Below are 24431 nucleotides of genomic sequence, written 5' to 3' on the forward strand. Positions count from 1 at the left end.
GTTTAATAAGGACAACTAAGGAGATAAAAGATTTTTTTTAGTACAAACAGTAGTATAACACAATTAGACTCCTCTTAGCCTTTCTCCTCCCTCAGAAATTAACCTGGTAAAATCCAGGTAAAATCACTAAAATGCCCAGATCTAGAGTGAAGCAAATTGTATAGATAACTTCTCTCTCTCTCTCTCTCTAAAAAATCTAGTATATATGGATAATTCACAAAGTGAACCAACATAAGAATATCAAATATATTTAAAATAGAGAATATAGCAAATAAAAAATTTTTTAAATCAAATCTAGTTTAAGGAAAAAAAGAAAAGTTTTCTAAAATGAAGGAATGAAGGCAGGTCAAAGACACAACACCAGTTCCAGAAAATGTTGATCCAGAATATTCTACAGTGAAGTAATTCTTAGTTTACTTATTGAGGAAAAATAGAAATTCTTAAAACATACAGATGTTAGAAAGCATGTAATAGATTAGGAAGGGAGGTAATAGGTTTCCAAACCAATATTTAATTCCAGAAAAGAATGGATAATCATATCAAAAAATGGGCAGAAGTTATGAACAGACACTTCTCCAATGAAGACATACAAATGGCTATCAGACACATGAAAAAATGCTCATCATCACTAGCCATCAGGGAGATTCAAATTAAAACCACATTGAGATATCACCTTACACCAGTTAGAATGGCCAAAATTAGCAAGACAGGAAACAACATGTGATGGAGGGGATGTGGAGAAAGGGGAACCCTTTTACACTGTTGGTGGGAATGCAAGTTGGTCCAGCCACTTTGGAGAACAGTGTGGAGATTCCTCAAGAAATTAAAAATAGAGCTTCCCTATGACCCTACAATTGCACTACTGGGTATTGCCCCCAAAGATACAGATGTGGTCAAAAGAAGGGCCATCTGTACCCCAATGTTTATAGCAGCAATGGCCACGGTCGCTGAACTGTGGAAAGAACCAAGATGCCCTTCAGTGGACGAATGGATAAGGAAGATGTGGTCCATATACACTATGGAGTATTATGCCTCCATCAGAAAGGATGAATACCCAACTTTTGTAGCAACATGGACAGGACTGGAAGAGATTATGCTGAGTGAAATAAGTCAAGCAGAGAGACTCAATTATCATATGGTTTCACTAATTTGTGGAGCATAACAAATAGCATGGAAGACAAGGGGAGTTAGAGAGAAGGGAGTTGGGGGAAATTGGAAGGGGAGGTGAACCATGAGAGACTATGGACTCTGAAAAACAATCTGAGGGGTTTGAAGCGGCAAGGGGTGAGAGGTTGGGGGAACCAGGTGGTGGGTTTAGAGAGGGCACGAATTGCATGGAGCACTGGATGTGGTGCAAAAACAATTAATACTGTTATGATGAAAATTAATTAATTAATTAAAAAATAAAAATAAATAAATATTTTAAAACTTACCTTATACAAGTAAGTATGATGAAAAATTAATAATCTAGAACTAAAATTCAAGATGATATCAACATTCTACTTGGGGGACAGGTGTCATAGGTAGAGAAAGCAGAAGGAACAGTCTCATTCTTTGTCTTTGCTCTGTTTTACAGTTGATGGGAAGGTTGATCTGGAAAATGTGACACTGAAAATGAAAGATTTTACAGGTGAGTTTCTATAACACTGAAACCCTAATGCCTCATAATAAATTATATTTTTATTTATTTATTTTTAATAAACAGATATTTTTATCCCCAGGGGTACAGGTCTGTGAATCACCAGGTTTACACACTTCACAGCACTCACCAAAGCACATACCCTGCAATAAAAGCTATTTTAAATATATTTAAAAAATACGTATCATATAGGTCAAGAACTTAGAAGTTTTGAACCTCCATAATATTGAGTTATTAATTTCTAAAATTTTCACCTATAAACATTCTATTTTTAAAGGAGAAAAGGTTGATGCCACTGATCTAAAAAACATTCTTGGAGACATGGGGATAGAAGTCAATGATAAGGAATGTCTTGATCTACAAAAATCACTACCGGTTGATGGTGAGCTGCATCTGCAACCTCCAGAAAGTTTGGTTTTAAGGTTCTGCTTGTGATGTTTATACTTTAAAGTGACATATGTTCAGGCACCCGTCCTTCAGCTCTTGCTTCTGTGTGAACAGTCTGTTACTCTGTGCCAATTCAAGTACAAAATCCAGCTGTCAAAAGAATCCTTTTCCACAAAATCATTGTTAGGGAAAGATGTTACTAATGATTTTTAAAGGGAGAGGAAAAAGGATTTATATCTTGTCTCTCTCAGTAACATTGCAGAAGTCTTCATAAATTCCTGTTCTCTCCCAGAGTCAGTTTTCCTTGCATTGCCCCTGGAGATTCCCTTTTCCTAATCCTTATCCCTCCCAGAGCTAAACTCTGAAAACACCTCCCTCTGTCAAGCTCAATTTATTTTCTTTATCAAGTTTTTATTTTATTTTAGTTTAGTTTATAAATATTTAATAAAATATTTATTTTAATTCCAATGCCGCTAACATACAGTGTCATATAATATGTACATATATAGTACAATATAGATAGTCATTCAACAATTCTTTACATCAGCCAGTATACTTTTTTTTTCTTATGATTGTATTTATTTATTAGAGAAAGAGAGAGAGCATAAACAGGGAAAGGAGCAGAGGGAAAAGGACAAGAAGACTCTCTGCTGAGTACGGGCCCAACACAGGGCTCAATCCCAGGACCCCAAGTTCATGACCTTAACTGAGTGACCCAGGTGCCCACAAGTATGCTTCTTAATCCCCATCACCTATTTCACCCATTACCACACCTACAGCAGGTTCTCTGTAGTTAAGAGTCTGTTTCCTGTTTGTTTTTTTTCTCTCTCTCTCTTTTTTTTTCCTTTGCTTGTTTTGGTTGTTAAATTCCACAGATGAGTGAGATCATATGGTATTTGTCTTTCTCTGCCTGACTTATTTCACTTAGCATAATACTCTCTAGTCCCGTCCATGCCATTGCAAATGGCAACATTTCATTCTTTTTTATGGCTGAATAATATTATACTTATATAATAAACATATATATTCCATATATATATAATATAGTATACATATATCCCACATCTTCTTTATCCATGTATCTATCACTACATACTTGGGCAGCTTCCATAATTTGGCTTTTATAAATAATGCTGCTATAAACATGGGGGTGCATGATTCCCTTTGATTTAGTGGGTTTATATTGGGGGTGTGATTAGTGGATGGATTACTGGATCTAGTAACAATAGCAGCTAACATTTATTGAGACCTAATGATGTGCCAAGTTCGTTCTCACATCACAAATGACGGCACCTTATGCCCATTTTATAGTAGAGGAAATTGTGATACAGAAAGGCCACAGTTTCTTCCGTAAGGCCACAAAGCTAGGCAGCAGCAGAACAAGAATTTGAACCCAAGCTTTACCTCTACATTATGTATAACTCTGTACCATAGTGAGAAATTTTTAATTGCTTAACTTTATCGTGATTTGAAGGTGAAAGTGGATGGATTTCTAAAGTTAGTCACACAAAAGAAACTCTGACCCTTATATTCTATTTGTGACTCATTCTGTGTCCGGAACTGTGCCTTTTCTTACAGATGATAAGAAAGTTTTTCAGAACAGATTGCTATCAGCTTTGAAGTCCTTCAAAGGTGGGTAAGAAATAGAATGAGAAAATATATGAGATTTTTAATCTCTGTATTTGTATTTTTTCCTAGTTGTTAGATCATGATTTCTCTGCTGTTCCTTCTACATATTAAAGTCTTTTTTTTTTTTTTTTTTGGTGCTATATACATTCGATCCCAGTGTGAGACTCAAAGGAATCAGTCCTAAGGATCTCCACAATTGTCTTTCTATGATCTCCACAGTTGTCTTTCTATGTCTTTTAGATAGGTCCAATTAGACTCTTAACCTTTACAGTGCTGAAAATAAGCATCATAATGCTCAGCTGTGAACTGTTAGTTTTCTTCTATTTTTTCTTTTTTTTTTAAAGAGAGTTCAGGGGAAGGGAGAAGGAGAGGAAGAGAGAGAATCCTTAGCAGGCTCCCTTACCAGTATGAAACCCAATGAGGGGCTCAGTCTCATCACCCTGAGATCACAACTGAGCTGAAGGAGAGTCAGACACTTAACTGACTGAGCCATCCAGGCATCCCTCTTCTATTTTTTTCAATATAAAAGGTGCTATATGCCCACTAAATATAAATTAAAGAAAAAATAATCATCTATAATCCTACTATCTAATCATTACCATTCTTAATATTCTGAAGCCCTACATAATTAAACTAACAATAATCTCATTGAGTCAGAAGTGCTCTGAAATTCCATTGGAAGGCTCTATAAAAGACACCAACATACCAGTCTTGATAAGTCAAACATAGTCACTTTTTCTTGCAGTGATGGAATACACTGTTAACCCTATAGCTAAGCAATTAACCTATTTACCTAAGGGCCACAATATTAAAGCTACATCCAATATTAGAATCACATTGACTTAAGATAGTTACAGTACAATAGGTTTAGGGGAAATGAAAGCACGTGATGGAATAATAAACCGATGTTGTCCATCTGAGATTCACTCTATTTATGTGCTTGCTGACTGTGGAATGTCAGAGTCACATGCATTGTTTACATTATTCATGTATGTATATTTTTACTGGGCATATGATTTTAATTCATATATATTAAATGACTTCATGATACAACTTCACCCTGTAAAATAACATTTTTTTTCCTGTGCAATCACCTTCTGTAACAGCTATGGCTATGTCACTTTCTGTGGAATGAAGATATAATGGTTTACTTACCAATTCCCTGTTAATAGAAATTTAAATTATGGCTCTTCCTTCTTCCTTCCCTCCCTTCCTTTCTTCCCTCTTTCTTTCTTTTTCTTTCTTTATTTATTACAAGTAAGATTATAATGAGCATTTCCCTTCCCCTTTTGCATAGCTTTTTCTGCATTCCCAAAAGTGGAATTAGTGGCCTAAGAGTTATGAACATTTTAAAGAATCATGATAGTTATTGCCAAATCACTTTCCAATAAGGTAATTCCAGTTAAAACTCTAACCAGCAGCCAGGCCTATTGAGAGTTGAATTAACTTATCAGCACAAGAAATATTTTTCATATTGTGTCTTTATTGTTTTTTTTTCTTACATCTCCCTCTCTTTCTAAGGAGGGAAGATGAACGTCAATAACCTGAACACAGTTCTGGGGAACATGGGGCTCAAGCTCAAAAATAAGGAGCTTAAAAGTGTGCTACAAAAGCAATCTATGGATGGTGAGCCTTGTAAACAATTATTTTGCCTTTTAGGGGAGGGCTTAGCATCTTGGGATCATACATAAGAACTTTTAGAACTAGATTGATTTGATGAATTTAAGATATATTTAAAGATTATGAAGAAGAACTTGGCCTTAAGGTAAAAAGAAATCCTGTGTTCATCTGTATTCATCTGAATTCATCTGTATTCATCTGAAATTCTCACCCTACTCACAATGATTACTGCTGAGAGGATATTCACGGCTGATGTCATGCCAGAGGATGGTAGAGAGAAACAAACATGGGATCAGTGGGGGAAATGACTGAATGCCCAACTAAGACAGCCTGAAATAATTGAGAGAAAAATATCCATGATAGGAATTAATAGGTCATTAATGTTTCCTCAAATATCTAATAAGCCCATGTCACCACCATACTGAGACAGACACAGGAGTTGAAACACTCGAGAAAAGCTTATTGTGAACAGATGGAAGATTATGAAGCCCCTGGCTTAGTATTTGGGCTAGATGTAAGGTTCACCAAAAACAAACAAACCAAAACGAATTGACCTTTATTGATGATTTCTTTTGCCATACTTACAAGAAAGTCTCTGAAGATCTGAGAACTGGAGCTAATATGTTTGTCATAGTCAGACCCTGTGTTCAAGGGACATGGGCCAAATGCCATTGTCCTTACTAATAAGGAATCAAGTGCTCAAACCAAGGAATATAAATTTAAGGTGAACACAATTATTTAATAGAATATATGGGCTTTTCACTTCGCTCCATGTCACAGCTTTCCTGTCTTGTGTCAATGTCTGACTTTTTTATGTTTTGTATTACAGCTGATGGAAATGTATCTCTGAAAAAAGTAATGAGTGATGTGACAGCAGTTATAGGCAAGTTAAAAAGTTATCATAAAGATTAAAATTCTAATTCTTTAATGACATTTTCCCATCTTGTCTTTTCAGTGAACACATAAATCTATAAGCGTTTTACTAATTTCCATGACTCCCCCTCAACAAAATAACAGAATATTTCCAGTATCGTTACATCAACACATGGTTGCTTCCCTCTCCTTTTACCATGCCTTCTCACTTTTTGAGATAACACTACCCTGAATTTTATATTGCCTCTTCTTCTTTTTAAAAAATCGTAATTTTATTACCTATATAACAACATACTCTTTCATTTTGCTTCATTTGCCTCTATAAAAATGATTTCATAAATGATATGCAATGTTCCCTAACCCTAATAATGGAAGGGTTCTATAAGTTGTTTTTTGAAAGATAATTGTGAGAAATGTGTAAAGAAAAGCAAAAAATCCCTGTCCAAAAAGTCAGGATAGTGATAACCTCTAGAGAAAGAGTGTGGATAGGGACTGGAAAAGACAATGAGAGACCCCCAGAATGTTACCACCTAGATGGTGGTTACAAGGGTGTTGTTACAAGTGCTTGTGTCTAGTTGTCCAGAGTCAGTCTTTGGGTCACCTGGATTAGATTTTTTCCTCATTTCTCTGTAGCAAGTCTTATATCCTCTAAAACACCAATAATAATGCTTCTGATCTTTACCACTGAAAAGCTGAAAATCTGTATCAGGGTAAAACAAACTACTGGCCACACACAAAATCTAGTCCCCTGCCTCTTTTTATAAATAAAGTTTTATTGGAACTGCATTATTAATGGCTGCTTTTGTGCTACAATAGCAGAGTTGAGTAGCTGCAACAGAGGCTCTATATCCTGCAAATTCTAAAATATTTACTATCTGTCTCTTTACAAAAAAAGTGTGCTAATCCTTCATCTAGATTATCACAATAATACTTGAAGTAAAACTTAAGATACTGGCCAAATAATCTAATAATTTTCGGACAATCAGAGAGCAATATTAGGTTAATCTTTACATTCTAATTTACAAGACAATAATTACTTAAATCCACAGTTTACTGAGAATTATGCTTTGTTAGCTCCAACGCTATGAAAGTGCGTCTTTCCCTAGGGTCAAGGGAGTAAATCCTAATTCTCTGCCTGCCCTGTACTCCACTGGGCAGATCTTACTGTACCTTTGTCTTCCATCTGGCAGCCAGAGATGGTGATTTATAAATGTGGACAATTTTATTTCATTTTTTGAATACTTAGATAATTAGAATACTCTAATACTTAGTAATACTTACATAATAGTGTTAACTATAGTTGCCATTTCTCTTTTTTAAAGGAGAAAAAGTTAATGTCAAAGATCTGAAAAATATTTTAGAAGATATTGGGATAGAATTCACACCTCGAGAATACCTGGAACTGGTAAAAAGTCTTCCAATTGATGGTAAGCTTTTCAAATACTATGAGAGCTTTCAAGGGAAGTTGATCCTTTGTGTTTAAGACAACTTAAAAAAAAAAAGCTGTATTTATTACATATTCTAATTTTAAAACAACCACAAAAAGAAAGTGTAAGAAATTTTAGCATGGCCTCGTTCTTCCTTTGGGAAGTGTAATTTCGTTCTTTCTTTGGGAATCAGCAACTCTATTTTCTTGCCTTTGGGTATAAAATTTTATTGTTGTCGCCTTCAAAACTAAAAGTTAAGCTGAGAGATGTAAAAAAGGGTGGGAGGAGTAGAAAGGAGTAGGAGAAAGAAGGAAAAGCCACAGAAAGTGAAAGAAAGATGTGTTCATATTCCATGAAGGCGTTTGCCTCCAGTTGCTGGCTTTGCACTCAGTCAGACACAGCACCCTGAGAGTTTTCTCAGAGTTCCAGGTTCTCTGGAGGGTAAAAATCAAAGTTATCCCTAAGGCAAATCATTTAAAAGTATCTTTGTGAAATGATACATTTGTTCTCTTTAAATATCTGTAATTACTTTATCTGTGATATCAATTGTGCCTTTTCTTACAGATTATGGAAATGTATATAAAAATAGATTGCTAGATGATGTGAAATCTTTCAATCGTAAGTAACATGATGAAAAGAAAGATAAATAAGGCTCTCCAGCCTCATATGGTCATTGGCTCTTCTCTTGTGGATCTTACCACCTCTCATCTGAACTGATTTGCTATTTTGAATGTAGATGCCATGTTCAAAATCTTTCCTTTTGCTGCTTAGTAAATTTGGTCTTTATCAAATTTAGCTTAAGAGCAAATTTAAATCTGGGTCTACATGGAAAATGTGAGGTAAAAATTGGCAGCTGTTCAGGGCATTTCAGTGACTAGAAGAACTAAACTGAGCATTTATGCCCCACCTACCAGAAAGAAGTTTTTAATTTGTTGTCTCTACCATTATAATTCACTGGAGATGAATTTGTATTTTGTAAGATTGTCCTCAAGAGCAAGGAAGAGTTATAATTCTAATTTCATTTTGTCCACCCTTGTGGATACTTGAGTGTGAAGTCATTGATATTTTTGCTGCTAGCTGTGGTGCATGGGGATTCATTGAAATTTTCTCCTTCAGGAAAGTCATTATATTCCTCTTGTGTTGCTGATTCGTTCTTTAGGTGGGAAGGTTGATGTTAGTAACCTGGAAGAAATTTTAGAAAACATGAAAATCAGGCTCCCAGATGAGAAGATTAAAGATCTGTCACAAAACCTACCAACTGATGGTGAGCATCATAGATATGAGAGAGCTTTTAAAGGAAGTTTAGATTTATAAGCTTATGTCTGAGAATTCCAGAAACTAAATCTGTTTGGATGCTAATACGACTTTTTAACAGTGAGAAACTATTGGGTTTAATCCTCAGGCTAGAGGATATTATGTACATATGGAGCTCAGATAAGTGTTTATTAAACCCAGATGAAATAAATAGTATTCTGCTTCCCTTAATGTTTCCCATTATCATCATATACATGATTCTCCATTATACCTTTGCTATTGATCCTATGAAATCAGCACAAATTTTCCTTGCTATCTTAGAATAAAAAATAAAAGAGAGATTTTTGAAAATGTGTCCTGATGGAGAAGCTGAAAGAAAGATCAAGTGTCTTCCTACCTAGGCTTAGTGGAATAAGCAGTAAATGAAGACTCTGTGCGGAGAAGAGCCACGTCTGTGTTGCTCACTGCTGTATCTGCCAGTGTCTTGCACATGTATGCAGATATTTGGTACTTTATAAATATTTATTGAATGAATGAGAAATTGAATTAATTTAGTAATATGTTTAGCCACTATTCAAGGCTTTCAACAGGGACTTTCAGTTAGGGTAATTAGGGTAATCAGTAGGTGTTAACTGATAGTTCACTGGAAGTTTTAAGTAAAATGACCTTGTGCTGTCCATGTAGCACAAGCCCACAAGGCGCAAATCTGTTAACTCAGTGTATGGAGAGGAAGTACTGGAAACTACCCCAAAGGAAGAATGGGATCCCATAGTAATAAATAGTGTATTTTTTTGGTAAGAAAATGCTAATAATATGCATAATTTCTAAGTTTGAGGTATTGCCCTATAATATACTGCATCTGCAATCCTGGAAAAACATCCTGATATAAGAGCTTAATTCTGTTATTCAAACATGTTCCATTTCACTGTTTAATTTTAAAGCATTTAATATTACTATGTGCAAAGCATTATGCTACTTATTGGGCTAGAATGTCTAGGTGAATTACAGAATACATACATTCTTTTCATTTAAAGGCACTCACAATCTTTGAGTATGTAATGAACTTATCTACAATAAAAAATGCAAAAAACTAAGCTAATTTGGCAGTGTCAGTACTGGAGAGTGTTAAACGGAGAAATAGCTAGACTTCAAGTGCCAAGTGGAAGTTTTTGCTCTTGTTCTGGGGATCTGGTGTAGTAGGTGGTAGAGAGTGAAGAGAACAAGCCTGAGGAGGGAGATGTTCCATGGTGTGGAGAGGTTGGGATATTAAAAGAAAGAGAATAAATAATGAAATTAACAGTAAACATTTTTAGACAGTAGTTTTCTGTTTCATGCTTATCTGCATATGTGTCTTCAACAATAAATCATAAAAAATTAATTCTCTTGCTCTGTTTAACAGTTTTTCTCAGTCAGTACACAATTGTATCTGTTTGAATTAATGTCTTATTTTTTAGCTTTTGGGATGGCTGATCTGCATAAACTGCTAGAAGAAATAAAGACATTCACAGGTGAGCAAGATGTTTTGTGAAAAGATGTAAAACTAAAATGCAAATACCTCACATTTAAAGTTGTATTTTCTTATCTGTCATTGACCTTTAACTCTACTTTTTTAATGATTAAAGTTGATTCTAATGAGCTGAAGATTACATTGGATTATTTATGTTTTGGCAAAAATGCTGTGGTGCTTTTTCTTTATAACAAGTTACTGTATGCTCTGCAACTTCATTTTTATTTTGTGACTCATTCCAATGGGCAACACACCTGTTCGTTCACTTAAAATATTTAACTAACATCTACTGTAACCCAGTAAATTTTCAGGCGAAACTTTGACAGGGATACAAATAATGTGGGCAGTGAAGATGATCCACCTCACAAGCCAGGCAAAGCAACGAGTAACAGATTTTAGTGATAATAATAAAATTTAGATTAGGTAGTTGCCTATACACAAGTTAGATCACTTCACCTCTTATATATTCCTTTACTATGATCTGGGCTAATTCTTCCCAGGTCATTAAGAGCATTAGAAATAAATATTTTAGTTAGAACACAGAAATAATGTCAAATAACCCAGTGCAAGCTTAGATACTTCATCATTTAGATTCAGTAGGCAATCCTCATCCATTACCATTCCTATCTTTTAAAGGAGGAAAAGTTGAACCCAAGGACATACACAAAGAACTGAGAAACATGGGGATAGAGTTCACAGACAGAGAGCTCTTGGGGCTGTTGAAAACGTTGCCAGTTACAGGTAGGTAGTTTATGTACTACTGTGTATGTGTGGAGTATCTCTGTGCTAGTGTGAACTTTGGTGTGAGGGCATCTGAAGAATGGAATCACCTGGTCTCCCATAAAAATCTAAAAGGCAAAATGATCAAGCTTTACTTGTAAAGAAATTATGACTTTGACATTTAGGTAGTTTTGAGAAGCTATGATATCTTTAAACCGGGGTCCTGCCATCGGAGTATCATTACTCTGGGGCACCTGGCTGGCTCTGTTGGTAGAGCAGGTGACTCTTGATCTCAGGGTTGTAATTTTGAGCCCCACATTGTGTGTTGAGATTACTTAAAAACAAAGACTTTTTTTTTAAAAAAAGTATCGTTACTCTGAGGTTAATAAAGCTTAGTCAGGGCAAAGAGAAAAGGCTAAATTAGCAGGTAATAGAGGATGGAAAAGGAGAAATCAGAGTGGGGGGAAAAGGTCTCTCTGTTTCAGTGTAGAAGAATTGTCAGTCTGTCCACATTAAGAATTTTCTCTTCATCTTATTTTTTCTTACTTATGAAGAGGTATGTGGGCCTGGGACATGCAGGCACAGAACTTAAGAAAATATTTTTAAAGTATGTTTTTATGAAATTATGCCCTTCGTACTCTTTTTTCACTGTCCATATAACCTTTTATCTTACCTTAAATGTGTCTTATTTCACAGCTGATGGAAAGATAGAGAAAAATACGTTGCTCGATTATATAAAAGCTTTTCCTGGTAAGTGAGAATCTCAATAAGAGGGCAAGTAAAACTAAGATCTACAGACTTTAGTTGAACTTTTAAAACACCTTATCATTATACAACAATTAGATTATTGATTTTATTATCCCATTAGCCTATAGATCTGCTTAAGATGCAACTACATCCAATGTGGTAATTTAGACTTCTCTGACATGGAAAAAGTTATAATATAAAAAGGTAGCATATGGAATTAATATATAAATACAATTATGATTTTTTTTCTAAATACATCTTTCCTGCACACTGTATAAAGGACTCCTTAGATGAGATTGGCAGAATATATTCTATTCCTGGCTTCCACAATTAATCTCCATTGTGGAGTGTGTTGAACATGTCCCACATGTAGCCCTAAACAGTTTTGTTTTTTTTTTTAATTATCGTCCTGTGGCTTTGTTTCATTGGTGTATGAATATAGCCAGCATTTTCCTTGGATATTAGTTCCTATATTTTATCCCTATTCCTTCTTCCCTGAGGTGGAAAGTGTCGCACCTCTAAAATAGGAAGCATCCTGGAAAACTTGGGTTATGAGCTGGAGGATGAGGATCTTGAGGACCTGCAGAACCGTCTGCCAGCTGCTGGTGAGCATGTTGTTGTACCTTTAGGGAGAGTGGGCTCCTCTAATAAAACTTCCAAAGGTATTCACGTGGGAAAAGGTATTATCTCAGATCATTAGTGTTTAAATCAGAAAATAGTGACTCCCCGCTCCAGAACTAAATTCCTTGACGCCAACTAGAAATTGACAGATTTCTCCACCTGCTTCTTGGAGAAATGGAACAAAGGAAAGTTAAAGAAGAAATTTTACAAGTCAGGAGAAAAAAAATAAAAATAAAAATCCTTTAAATCACCATAAATTTTAACTAGACTAAAAGAAGGAATGTATAATGGCAGAAAAGACAGTAATCACTTCCTCCAAATCTCTACGTGTCTTGAAGATTATCTTCAGGTGGGAGATAATCTTCCTTGGTCCTGCTTATTTCTGGGACTTCGTCCAACACTGTGTGAATACCCCTGCTCCACACTTCTTGCTCCCTCTTCTGGCAGAATTCTTAAGCTTGTTGTCTTCTCTGGTTCTTAAAACACATCAGGCGGGCTGTTGAACTAAAACCTCTCTTTTGTTTTCCAAAAGGTGGAGCTACAGCTCAAGTTTGTGGTTTCTCCCTTGCCCACAGACCGTGGAGTGTTTTCTGAGGGCACTCCCGGTTTACTCTCACCACCACATTCGTGAGCAGGCACAGGCAGCTGCTGCAGGTAGTGCCCACAGGCCAGGTGTGGAGGTCTTCCAGTAAGGTTCTTCCAGCAATTCATGGACAAGCTTCCCTACTGAGTCCTGAAGGCAGTCAACAGAAACCACATTTGTTTGATGCTCTTTAATATTATCTGCCTGTTCCTGATCTCATCCTTTTCGCCAGTCACAGAGACCCCACCTCAACACTTGGAGTGCTGCAGGAGAAAAACTGGCTTCCCTAGCAGCATTACGCATAACTGGAGTAGCTAGGAAATCACTCCCAGATTTCCCTCCCCAACTCCCCCATCCTGGAGAGAGATTGCCACCAGCTAGTAGTGCAGCTCTGCAGTGTGTTGCCTTGGGGGTGGGGCAGCCCTAGCAGGATTCCTCTCACCCACTCCAGTGCATCCAAACTCATACTGTTTTGCTCCAGTAGAGTACTGGAATCTCCCCTCAGGAAAGCTGGACCTCCACAAAGCCTTCCCATTGTGGGTGTCTGCCCAAGTCATCACTCTCCTGGATTTCCCAACCACACCTGAGAGAGCCTGGGGCTGGTTCTTAACCCGTACCATGGTCTGTCTCCTTGTTACTCAATACCCATGTGGGTAAATTTCTACTGGGTTCCTTGGCAAATGGTGCTGGACCCCACAATCCCAAAAGAGATACTTTTGTTCATAGATGGACGCTGAATTTCGTTGTTTAAAGGGTGGACAAAAAAGAGGGATGTCTTATGCTGCCATGATACTGACATCATTCCTCAATAATTATAAAGAATTAAGTGCTGGTGTATGCCACAAACAATATTTGGCACTTGAAATATGTTATTGATAGTCCTCAAAACAACTCTGAAAGGTAGATTATTATCTTAGTTACCCTGATATGGAAATTGAGAGTCAGTACAGAAGCTAATTGACTTGCCCAAATCCACATGGCTGCTCAGTGGCAAAGCAAAGATGCCAGTCCTTAAAGAAGCCTATATAGGTTTATATGACCTCAGAGGTTTGCCCTTTCTACTAAATAATACTGCCTTGTATAAGAGAGGTGGGCGGGGCTTCAAAGACTCTGACATGAACCATACTGTCAGAGGGGCTGTGTGACGTGGCCCTAGAAATGAGATTTTCAAACAGTAATTACACAAATTTAATTTGGAAATCTGATGGCTATGGAATTGGAGCATGAAGAATGTGCTGAGTAAAGGCCGCACATGGAAGTAGTAATCTACAATATTTTAGGTAGGTGAACACAATGATATTACAGTATACATTGCTTTTAAATCCTGTGATAGTAAGGTGGCCAGACATCATGGTACTCCTGGATTCTAAAGTAGAACAAGCCAAATGGAAAGCAGGTCCACCAATACTTTTAAAACTTCCTAGCACTGCTGGTATTTACCCAAAGAATACAAAAATACTCATTTATAGGAATATATGCACCACGATATTTATTGCAGCACTATCAACAATAGCCAAATTATGAAAAGAGCCCAAATGTCCATGGACTGATGAATGGATAAAGAAGATGGGATGTGCTGTGAAGTGTGTAAACCTGGTGATTCACAGACCTGTACCCCTGGGGATAAAAATATATGTTTATAAAAAATAAAAAGTTAAAACCTAAAAAAAAAAAAAAAAAAAAAGATGGGATGTGTGTGTGTGTGTGTGTGTGTGTGTGTGTGTGTGTGTGTATATATATATATATATACACACACAATGGAATATTACTCAGCCCTAAAGAAAGAATGAAATGTTGCCATTTGCAGCAACATAGATAGAGCTAGAGAAAATTTTGCTAAATGAAATAAGTCAGAGAAAAAACAAATACAATATGATTTCACTCATGTGCAATTAAAGATATAAAACAAACAACCATGGGGGAAGAAAAGAGAGAGGAAAACCAAGAAACAGACTCTTGTGCTCGCTTTAGCAGCACATATACCAAGAAACAGATTCTTAACTATAGAGAACAAACCAATGGTTACCAGAAGGGAGATCATTGGGGCGATGGATTAAGTAGCTGCTGGGGTTCAAGGAGGGCACTTGTGATGAGCACTGGATAATGTATGGAAATGTTGAATCAACAAATTGTACACCTGAAACTAAAAACAAACAAAACTTCCTAGCTCTGCTATGTATAGAATTTGGTATTTTATACTACAGTTTCTTCTTCGGTGTTCTATATTTACCATATTTAGAATTTGATCCAATTCCATGCTTAACCGGGATACATTTATAGAACAAATTGGTTTAAGTTTCTACATTTCAGTGTTTTGTTTTACAATATAAATTGTTTATAATGTTTTCTGGATCTGAGTCATTATGGCTGGGTCTCATTTGTATATTATCTTACAGATGAAAAGGTTAAACTGAATATGCTCATGAAAAATGTAGATCCATTCAAGGGTAAGTGAAAACTTATAGAAAAAAGTTATTATATTCTGATAATTCTCTGTTATGTTTTTAAACATTTTATTCCTATAATACTGACATTATTCTTCTTCTTGGTATATTAGTAGTATCTTTTATATAATGATCCAGATTACTTTTGGGCTATACACTTTTTGAGCAAAACCGCTGGATTTTTATGTCTTAGTAAAATATCCAGTATTCTCTGGAATTTTTTTCAATACTGCATATCACTTTCCATTGTTTGAACAGCCAAAAATCTATGTTGCCCCAATAATTGGCATGATAAAACATTGGTATAAATCTATTTTCTGATTAACTTATCACATAGGCAAGTAAAAAATAATATAGATGCCATCTTTATAGAATTATTTATATAGTCACTTAGATAAGTGGTTCTGGTCTCATACAACTCCCATTTCAGAGTGTCAATTTATCCCACTTTTATAAGAGCATTCAAAATGTATTTTTTCCTCTCTAGAATTATGAGATTTAGTTGTTTTTGATAGTCCCTTAGAGTCTTGACTCAGCACTTTTGTCAACCCTGTTCTCAATTCTGCAATTAAACTTAGATAAAATTCATAATTTAGAATCACTTATCACTCTTGAGTTTTTCATCAGTCATAATTTCCATCTTTTCAAAGGAATCAAGATTCATGTTGATGAAGTAGGTGATTTTTTGAAAAAAATAGGGATAGAACTCACACCTACAGAATGCTGGAAGCTGCTAAAAACTCTGCCAATTACTTGTAAGCATTTCTGACACTGCTGTTGCCTTTAGGATAACGTAGTTTGAGTGTATATATTGTTGAGGTAGGTAGGGAATCATTAAACTTTTAAGTATATATTTATAGTCAATGTATTCATTGAGCACTTCTTAGGTTATAGAATTACAGACAAAAACCTTTGCCCTCATGGAGGCTATTGTAGGGGGGGTGGAGCTGACTCTATTGGCCTTTAGCTTGAGAACTTCATAAAGAAATTGGGATTTTTAAATTAATAAACTTTAGTTTAGGATATTGACTTTGAAATGTCTGACAGTCCTAAAGCATAGAGAGAAAGAAGCTGTTGGGGGTGGGAGGGCACCGGAGAGGAAGTCATGTAAAAAAGTCAAATCCAAGAGATGCAAAGTTTCAGAATGGTGAAATGGATAAATTTAACCTTACTCTGTTCCTTCCCTCTATTCTTAAAAACCAAGGAAGAGAAGGATGTATGGATAAGAAATTAGATAAATTTGGGGGTGCCTGTGTGGCTCAGTCGGTTAAGCATCTGCCTTCAGCACAGGTCATGATCCCAGGGTCCTGGGATGGAGCCCCTACATCAGGCTCCTTGCTGAGCGGAGCTCCCTCTCCCTCTTCCTGCCTCTCCCCCTGCTTGTGCGCTCATACTCTCTCTCGCTATCTCCATTGAAAGAATATATAAAATCTTTATTAAAAAAAAAAGAAATTAGATCAATTTATAAGGCCAATCATGTGACATTATTGTCCTTATGAAATAGTTGGGGGGCACCTGGGTGGCTCAGTTGGTTAAGTGTCCAACTCTTGGCAGCTAGGGTCATGATCATGGGGTCCTGGGATAGAGCCCAGTGTGGGGAGTCTGTTTTTCCTCTCTCTCCCTCTTCCCTTACTCCCATTCATGTACTCTCTCTCTCTATCTCTAAAATAAATAATTAAATCTTAAAAAAAAATAAAGAATAGTCCATACTCTCATTATGAATTGCTGTGTCACTTTCTCCATGATATCAATTATGACTTCTCTTATAGCTGATGGAAAGGTGTATCGCAGTCGGTTGCTAGATGGTTTAAAGACTTTCCAAGGTGAGTGATAAGCATAATAAGATAAGAATAAAAATACGATAAAAATAAGAAATCAAGTAAAAATGAGATCTTGAAGTTTTGTGTTTCCTTTTGGAAATCCTTTTAATTGCTTAATAATAAACAATAGCTAATTTCTCTTGATTATAATGCCAGGCACTGTCCTAAGTACTTTACATCTAGCAATTCATTTAATTATTACAAAAGTCCTAAGAGATATGTACTTAACATAAGCACCATTTTACAGATGGGAGATACTGACTCACTTGTCAAAGGTCACACAGTTTCAACAGAATTTGAAAGAGAATTTGAAAGAGAATTGGAAGAGAATTTGAACCCATATTCCTAACCACTCTGTGATACTTAACAGTTAGGTTATTAACCTTTTTCATTCTCCTTTATGACTTATAACTCAAGTTCAAGTAACCAGTAAATTTGTAGAAATGGTTTACTGTTATAGTGGCAGATTTCAAGCTCAGTAGCCAGAATTATGGCTGTTGTTTCTGACATACCCCCCCCATTATGAATAAGAAATGAAGAATGAGTAATTGGCCTCACTTATTTTCTTTGCTTTAAATATCTATAAGGAATTTTAACAGGGTGTCTTATAACATGTGTAAGGAACATGTTCTTTATTTCACATTCCCCAGCCCTGCCCGCTGCCACCTTAGTTTTGTGTTTCCTTGAACATCTGCATTGCAACTTTTTCTCCCTCCCATTAGGGTTTGGTTCATAGAATTCTTTTAATTTTAGACATAATTTCACATTTTTATTTCACCTCTTTCTTTATTAAGGTGGGAAAATTTTAGAGAATAAAATAGAAACCATTCTGGAAAACTTTAACTATGACCTTGAAAAGAAAGAAATCCAAGATCTATTCAATCATCTGAAAAGGGACAGTGAGTATTTCCTTTATCACTTACACTTTATATCAGAAAAATCTTTGAAATCTTCTCAGGAAATCTGAATACTCTTAATGAATTTCACTTAGAAAGTTAGAAGTGCTTATAAAGTTATAATCCTTAAAGATGAGAAATATGACTTCTTGTTATTATTCTCAATATTGTCAGAGGACCAATAGGACAAATTTAGCTAGGAAAAACAAAACAGCTCTTTAGAGGAAAACAACAGAAGTTATTGAAATAGATGTCAGAAAATGTCGGAAATTGACAAAACCAAAATGAGTTAGAAAAGATCTGGAATTGTTTTGTATGTAATGTACAACTAGAGATGATCATATTCTCATTTAACAATGTCATGTTGGGTTAAAATAGAGGCTCAGTGATATCTGACTTTAGAGCAATAATATGGCACCAAAGAGATACCTGTTAGGTGAAAAGGAGGATCAAATGGAAAAGAATTAAAGATGTAATTTAGTATTTGTTAAAGATCTAATTTAGTATTTGTTAAAACACCTTCTTTACAATTCTATAATGTGGTTGGATATAAAAGAAAATGTTTAAATCAACAAATTTCCTCTATGTAAGGAATGACAACTTGGAAAATTTCATGGAAAAAATGGACCCTATTCGCAATAGCAATACATATTTTATTAACATATGCTTTATGATTTGCATTTCAGATCATGGAAAGATTGCACTGAACTCCTTTATGGGTACAGCAAAGTTATTTTCTGGTGAGTGAGAAGAAGTGATGAAAAGATGTAAAATCCAGATCCTTTGTTGTACATACATACCATATTTTAATTGTATATCCCAGTATTCCATAATTATACAGAAGCCTTATTTTACTAGTATAGTGATGACACATTTGTTTTTAAGAATATAGATAGATGTTTTATTAGATAAAACAAATTAGATACAATAGATGGTTTTAGAAGTATCATATTCTTAAGAAGTGTATTTTATTATAGGCTGGTTGGCTTGTCCCTATTTTTTTTAGAGCATTAATAAAAACATTTTTTGACAAGACTTAAAGCAATGTTATCTTTTAACCCCTTCTTGTAATGCAATTAGGCAGGTCCCATTGTTTCCTTGCTCTTCTGCCCTTGTATCTCTAACGAGTTGAGATAGTGCTGTTTTATTATAATTATCTTAAAGTAGAATTATTATATATGAAAATTCACATATCACACTTCCCATCTTTTTAAAGGTGGTAAAATTAATGCCAGTGACACACAACTTTATCTGGAAAATGTAGGGATTGAATTAACAAAGAGAGAAAGCCAGGAGCTGCTGAACATATTGCCATTGGATGGTAAGCATTTCCGGCATTGCCGTGGATTTCAGAGAGTATTTAGTTATTGTATAAGATTCTGGAAACATAACTCTTTAAAGTGCTATTAAAATTTTTAAAAGGTTCCACCCACGTCGTCGCAAATGGCAAGATTTCATTTCTTTTGATGACTGCATAGTATTCCATTGAACTAGAGGGTATCATGCTTAGCAAAATAAGTCAATCGGAGAAAGACAACTATCATATGATCTCCCTGATATGAGGAAGTGGAGATGCAACAGGGGGGGTTAAGGGGATAGGAGAAGAATAAATGAAACAAGATGGGATTGGGAGGGAGACAAACCATAAGTGACTCTTAATCTCACAAAACAAACTGAGGGTTGCTGGGGGGAGGGGGGTTGGGGGAAGGGGGGTAGGGTTATGGTCATTGGGGAGGGTATGTGCTATGGTGAGTGCTGTGAAGTGTGTAAACCTGGCGATTCACATACCTGTACCCCGGGGGATAAAAATATATGCTTATAAAAAATAAAAAATTTTAAAAAAAAGAAAAAAAATTTAAAAGGAATGACATCAGCAACATGGCATTTAAGTTGTTCCTCCTCTATAATCACCCTTTTTGATCAATGATTTGGACACCCACACACAAACAAGAATGTTTTGGAACTAGCACCTTTCTCCAAGGGACCCAGGAGGAGCCTCGATCACCAGTGCAGCTGTAAGAGACAGGCAATCTCCATACAGGGCTGCAGAACCAACACAGTCAGCAAAATTGCCTATACCTCTCTCTCATGCTATCCGGCAAAGATCTGGTGAGTGCTGACCCAGGCATGAGAACTTGCAGAAGAAGTCCAGCCTTCCAGGAGGGAGACTCCAGCACAGCATCAGAGAAAAAGAAAGACAAATATGAGTTTGGCCACAGCAGAGACACTTAAGAAACTTTCCCGGCACCACTCTCCCCCAAGGGAGTGATACATGGGCCACAGTGACCTTTCCCACAGGGGAAAGGAAAGCAGTGAGTGAGTGCTTGGCTGCCGCAGCAGAACAGGACCAGCTGAGAAAACCCATTTTTCTCCACCAGCACCCACAGCACTAAGTGGGGAGCTCCCTGACTGGCAAAGAGGCAGAGATGATTTTCAGTTGGCATTCAAGAGATTGCACTCAGCAGGAAGTCAACCCGTGAGCCTCTGCGAGTACCATACCTTGTGATCTCTCTGTAGTTGTCAGGCATCTCCAGTGCTCAGATGCTAACCCCACACCTCCCCCTATTCTGCTGCTAGTTCCTTGTGCAAGGGCCACATGTGCATCCTCCCGAAGAGCTACTGCAGTAAGCACGCTCAGAAAACGAGCTACCCGGAGTCACTAGGGGCGAAAACCATAAACTTAAGCTATAGCGCCACCTAGTGGAAAGAAAAAGTTCTCAATAGCCAACCTAGTGAATTATAAGAACCAGAAAGAAATCATAAAAGCTTAAAGGCATTCTGTTAAGTGTAAGGTAACATCTCCTTGTGGTTCTGATTTGCATTTCCCTGAGATGTAACCTTGGAACTGTCAGAATGGATAGAATAAAAAAGACAAGAAATAACAAGTGTTGACAAGGATGTGGTGAAAAAGGAACCTTTGTGCACTATCATTGGGAATGTAAATTGGGGTAGCCATGGTGGAAAACAGTATGAAGTTTCTTCAAAAAATTAAAGGTAGAAATACCATATGATCTAATAATTCCACCACCAAAGAAACAAAAACACTAGTTTAAAAAGATATGTGTGCCCTTTATTGCAGCATTATTTAGAATAGTCAAGATATGGAAACGGCCCAAGATTGATAGATGAATGGATAAAAAGATGTGGTGTATATACACAATGGATTATTTCTCAGCTATAAAAGATGAAATCTCCATTTGCAACAACATGGATGGACCTAGAGGGTATTAGGCTAAGCAAAGTAAGTCAGACAGAGAAAGGCAATTTCCATTTGATTTCACTCATATGTGAATCTTTAAATTAAAAAAGATTAAACAAACAAAAAGCAGGATCAGACCTATAAATTCAGAGAACAAATTGACAGTTGCCAGAGAGGGGAAGGTGGGAGATGAGCAAAATGGGTGAGGGGAAGTACAGTAACTGGAGATACAGGCATGCAGTTATGAAATGAATAAATCAAAGATACAGCATAGGGAATATAGTCAATGATATTATAATAACATTGCATGGTGACAAATGGTAGCCACCCTTCTGTTGAAGAATGTTCCTTCTATCCATACTTTTTTTATGGTTTTTGTCAGGAAAGGATCTGTATTTTGTCAAATGTTTTTTCTGCATCTATTGAGAGGATCATAGGGTTCTTTTCTTTTGTTAATGTGGTATATCAATGTCGATTCATTTGTGGATGTTGAACCATCCCTGCAGCCCAGGAATAAATCCCATTTGGACATCATGAATAATCCTTTTAATGTACTGTTGGATCTGATTAGCTAGTATCTTGTTGAGAATTTTTGCATTCATGTTCATCAGGGATATTGGTCTGTAATTCTCCTTTTTAGTGGGGTCCTTGGTTTGGGGATCAAGGTAATGCTGGCCTTGTGGAATGAGTTTGGAAGTTTGCAGAATGAAACTTGCTTACATCATAGACAAAAATAAGCTCAAAATGGACAAAAGACCTAAATGTGAGACAGGAATCCATCAGAATCCTTGAGGAGAGCACAGGCAACAATCTTTCACCTCAGCTGCAGCAACTTCCTACGAGACATGTCTCCAGAGGCTAGGGGAACAAAAGCAAAAATGAACTATTAGGACTTCATCAAGATTAAAAGTTTCTACACAGCAAAGGAAACAATTAACAAAACTAAAAGCCAACCTATGTCATGGGAGAAGATACTTTCAATTGATGTATCAGGTAAAGGACTGCTATCCAAAAATCTATGACGAACTTATCAAACTCGACACCCAAAAACCAAAAAATCCAATTAAGAAATTGGCAAAAAACATGACCACACATTTCTCCAAAGAAGACATACAAATGGCTAACACAGGAAAAAATGCTCCACATCACTCCTCAGCATCATGGAAATACAAATCAAAACCATAATGAGATACCACTTCACCCCGGTCAGAATGGCTAAAATGAACAAGTGATCACAGATGTTGGTGAGGCTGTGGAGAAAGGGAAATCGTCTTACACTGTTGGTGAGAATGCAAACTGTAGCTGCCACTCTTAACACAAGTGTCAAGATTCCTTAAAAAGTTAAAAATAGAGCTACTACAATGAAGCAATTGCACTACTAGGTGTTTATCCAAAGGATACAAACATAGTGATTTGAAGGGGCACATGCACCCCAGCGTTTATCGTTTATCGCAGCAATGCAGTGGAATTGTGGTTATCACAGGCTGGGAAGCATAATAGAAGAATGGAGAGATGTTACTTAAGGATACATACTTACTAGTGGATAAATGAGTCCTAAAGATGTGGTACACAGTAAGGTGATTATAGATACAAAACTGTATTGTAAACATTAAAATTGCTAAGTAGCCAGATCTTAATTGTTCCCAAAATGAAAAGAAACAATACTTATTTGACATGATCGAGGTATTAAGTAGTGATACAATGGCAATCATATTACAACATAAATGTTTCAAATCAATATACCTTAAACTTCACAATCTTTGTGTCAATCATAACTCAATGTTTAAAAATTAAGAGAAAAATAAATGTAGAAAGAGCCTTCTGCCATAAAATATTTTATCCTTACCATTTAAATCTTAATTCAGCAAATAATCTTCTCTTTGGGTATTACTGCTGTGGGCAAACATTTTTAAATGTTGGAACCAGCATCCAGAACAAGTCTAAAGCCAAAGATAGGGAAAAGGTGATAAAACAGTTGTAGAAGAAGGGATATTTTAGAAAAAAAGAAGAGAAGAAATCTGTTTCAATGTTAATTTCGAAGTTGCACCAATAATACATCAGATGCCAGAGAATGAATAGTTACCTTGAGAATCTTCGTCATTTCTTTGCTTCCTTCTTTGGAGTATAACTAATAATAACTTAGAAAATCTAAAAATAAGTATTAATATCTTTCTCAATTTCCACTTCTTGGTAAACTAAATTGACCCTTATGTTACAGATAATAAAAAGGTATATAAGAATAGATTGATGGATGGAGTGAAGACCTACAGAGGTGAGTGAGAAGCATGGTGAGGAAGAGAAAACATCTTTGAACTTATGCATTTACTTTTCTAAAATCTCTCTTATTTCTCAATGATTAGATTGCTAATTCTGCTATACTTTGTTTTTTAATGAGCTGGCATTCTTAATTATATACAATCACGTTTGGGAAAACAGCCTATGTATTTTGTCATTGTTGCAAACTTGAAGTCTTACTTAATGGTAAGAAATTTTTGTATTGGTTGTCTCTTTGCTGTAATTTACCTGTCTTGCCTGTTCTTCTCTTTCTTCTGGGCAAACCCACCTTAGAAATTTCTGTAATAGTATTTTCTGGGAAATTGAGAGGGAGACTTTTTCTACTCTTAATTCCGAACTAATTCTTTTGCTCATTCCAAGACCTTTATGGTGACATTGCTTTTTACTTCCTGTTGGTGTTGGTCAATTTATACAACCAAATATTTTTTCCCTCTCTGGCATAAATACAAATTTATTTTATTCTTATCTCTTTCTTTTTTAAGGAGGAAAGGTTAATGTCGATAAACTAGACGATGTTCTTGAAAACATGGGATTCTCACTTGAGGAGGAAGAAATTGAGGAACTGTGCACTCACCTGCCAATTGATGGTGAGCATTTCAAGTACACAGTGCCCTATAAGGAAATTTTTGCTTTTCTGTGGAAACCTCTCAAACGTACTTATTAATTTCATGGAAAAACCAGAAGTTTATAGAGATCCGATCCTAAAGAATGGAGATATACTGTCTCAATATTAATCTTAGATAAGATACCAATAATTGCTCATGTTGCTG

At 36.1% G+C, this 24431-nt stretch overlaps 1 protein-coding gene across 6 annotated transcripts in view; it reads left to right on the top strand.

Annotated features, from left to right (window-relative positions):
* EFCAB3 (EF-hand calcium binding domain 3) overlaps positions 1-24431 on the top strand; it is a 163484-nt gene that overhangs the window by 47670 nt on the left and 91383 nt on the right. For 3 of the 6 annotated variants that reach the window (XM_082706472.1, XM_082706474.1, XM_082706476.1), the window contains 20 exons: positions 1577-1630; positions 1917-2021; positions 3605-3658; positions 5177-5281; positions 6105-6158; positions 7471-7575; positions 8140-8193; positions 8735-8839; positions 10284-10337; positions 10973-11077; positions 11753-11806; positions 12304-12408; positions 15404-15454; positions 16102-16206; positions 17221-17274; positions 18066-18170; positions 18854-18907; positions 19384-19488; positions 23585-23638; positions 24144-24248. In XM_082706472.1, the coding sequence (XP_082562598.1) occupies positions 1577-1630; positions 1917-2021; positions 3605-3658; positions 5177-5281; positions 6105-6158; positions 7471-7575; positions 8140-8193; positions 8735-8839; positions 10284-10337; positions 10973-11077; positions 11753-11806; positions 12304-12408; positions 15404-15454; positions 16102-16206; positions 17221-17274; positions 18066-18170; positions 18854-18907; positions 19384-19488; positions 23585-23638; positions 24144-24248 (1587 nt within the window). Of the gene's footprint in view, positions 1-1576; positions 1631-1916; positions 2022-3604; positions 3659-5176; positions 5282-6104; positions 6159-7470; positions 7576-8139; positions 8194-8734; positions 8840-10283; positions 10338-10972; positions 11078-11752; positions 11807-12303; positions 12409-15403; positions 15455-16101; positions 16207-17220; positions 17275-18065; positions 18171-18853; positions 18908-19383; positions 19489-23584; positions 23639-23740; positions 23848-24143; positions 24249-24431 lie in introns of those variants that run through there. The other 3 variants (XM_082706473.1, XM_082706475.1, XM_082706477.1) reach the window with 3 other exon arrangements.

The sequence above is a fragment of the Mustela nivalis genome, assembly GCF_964662115.1.
Source record: "Mustela nivalis genome assembly, chromosome: 17".
NCBI lineage: Eukaryota > Metazoa > Chordata > Mammalia > Carnivora > Mustelidae > Mustela > Mustela nivalis.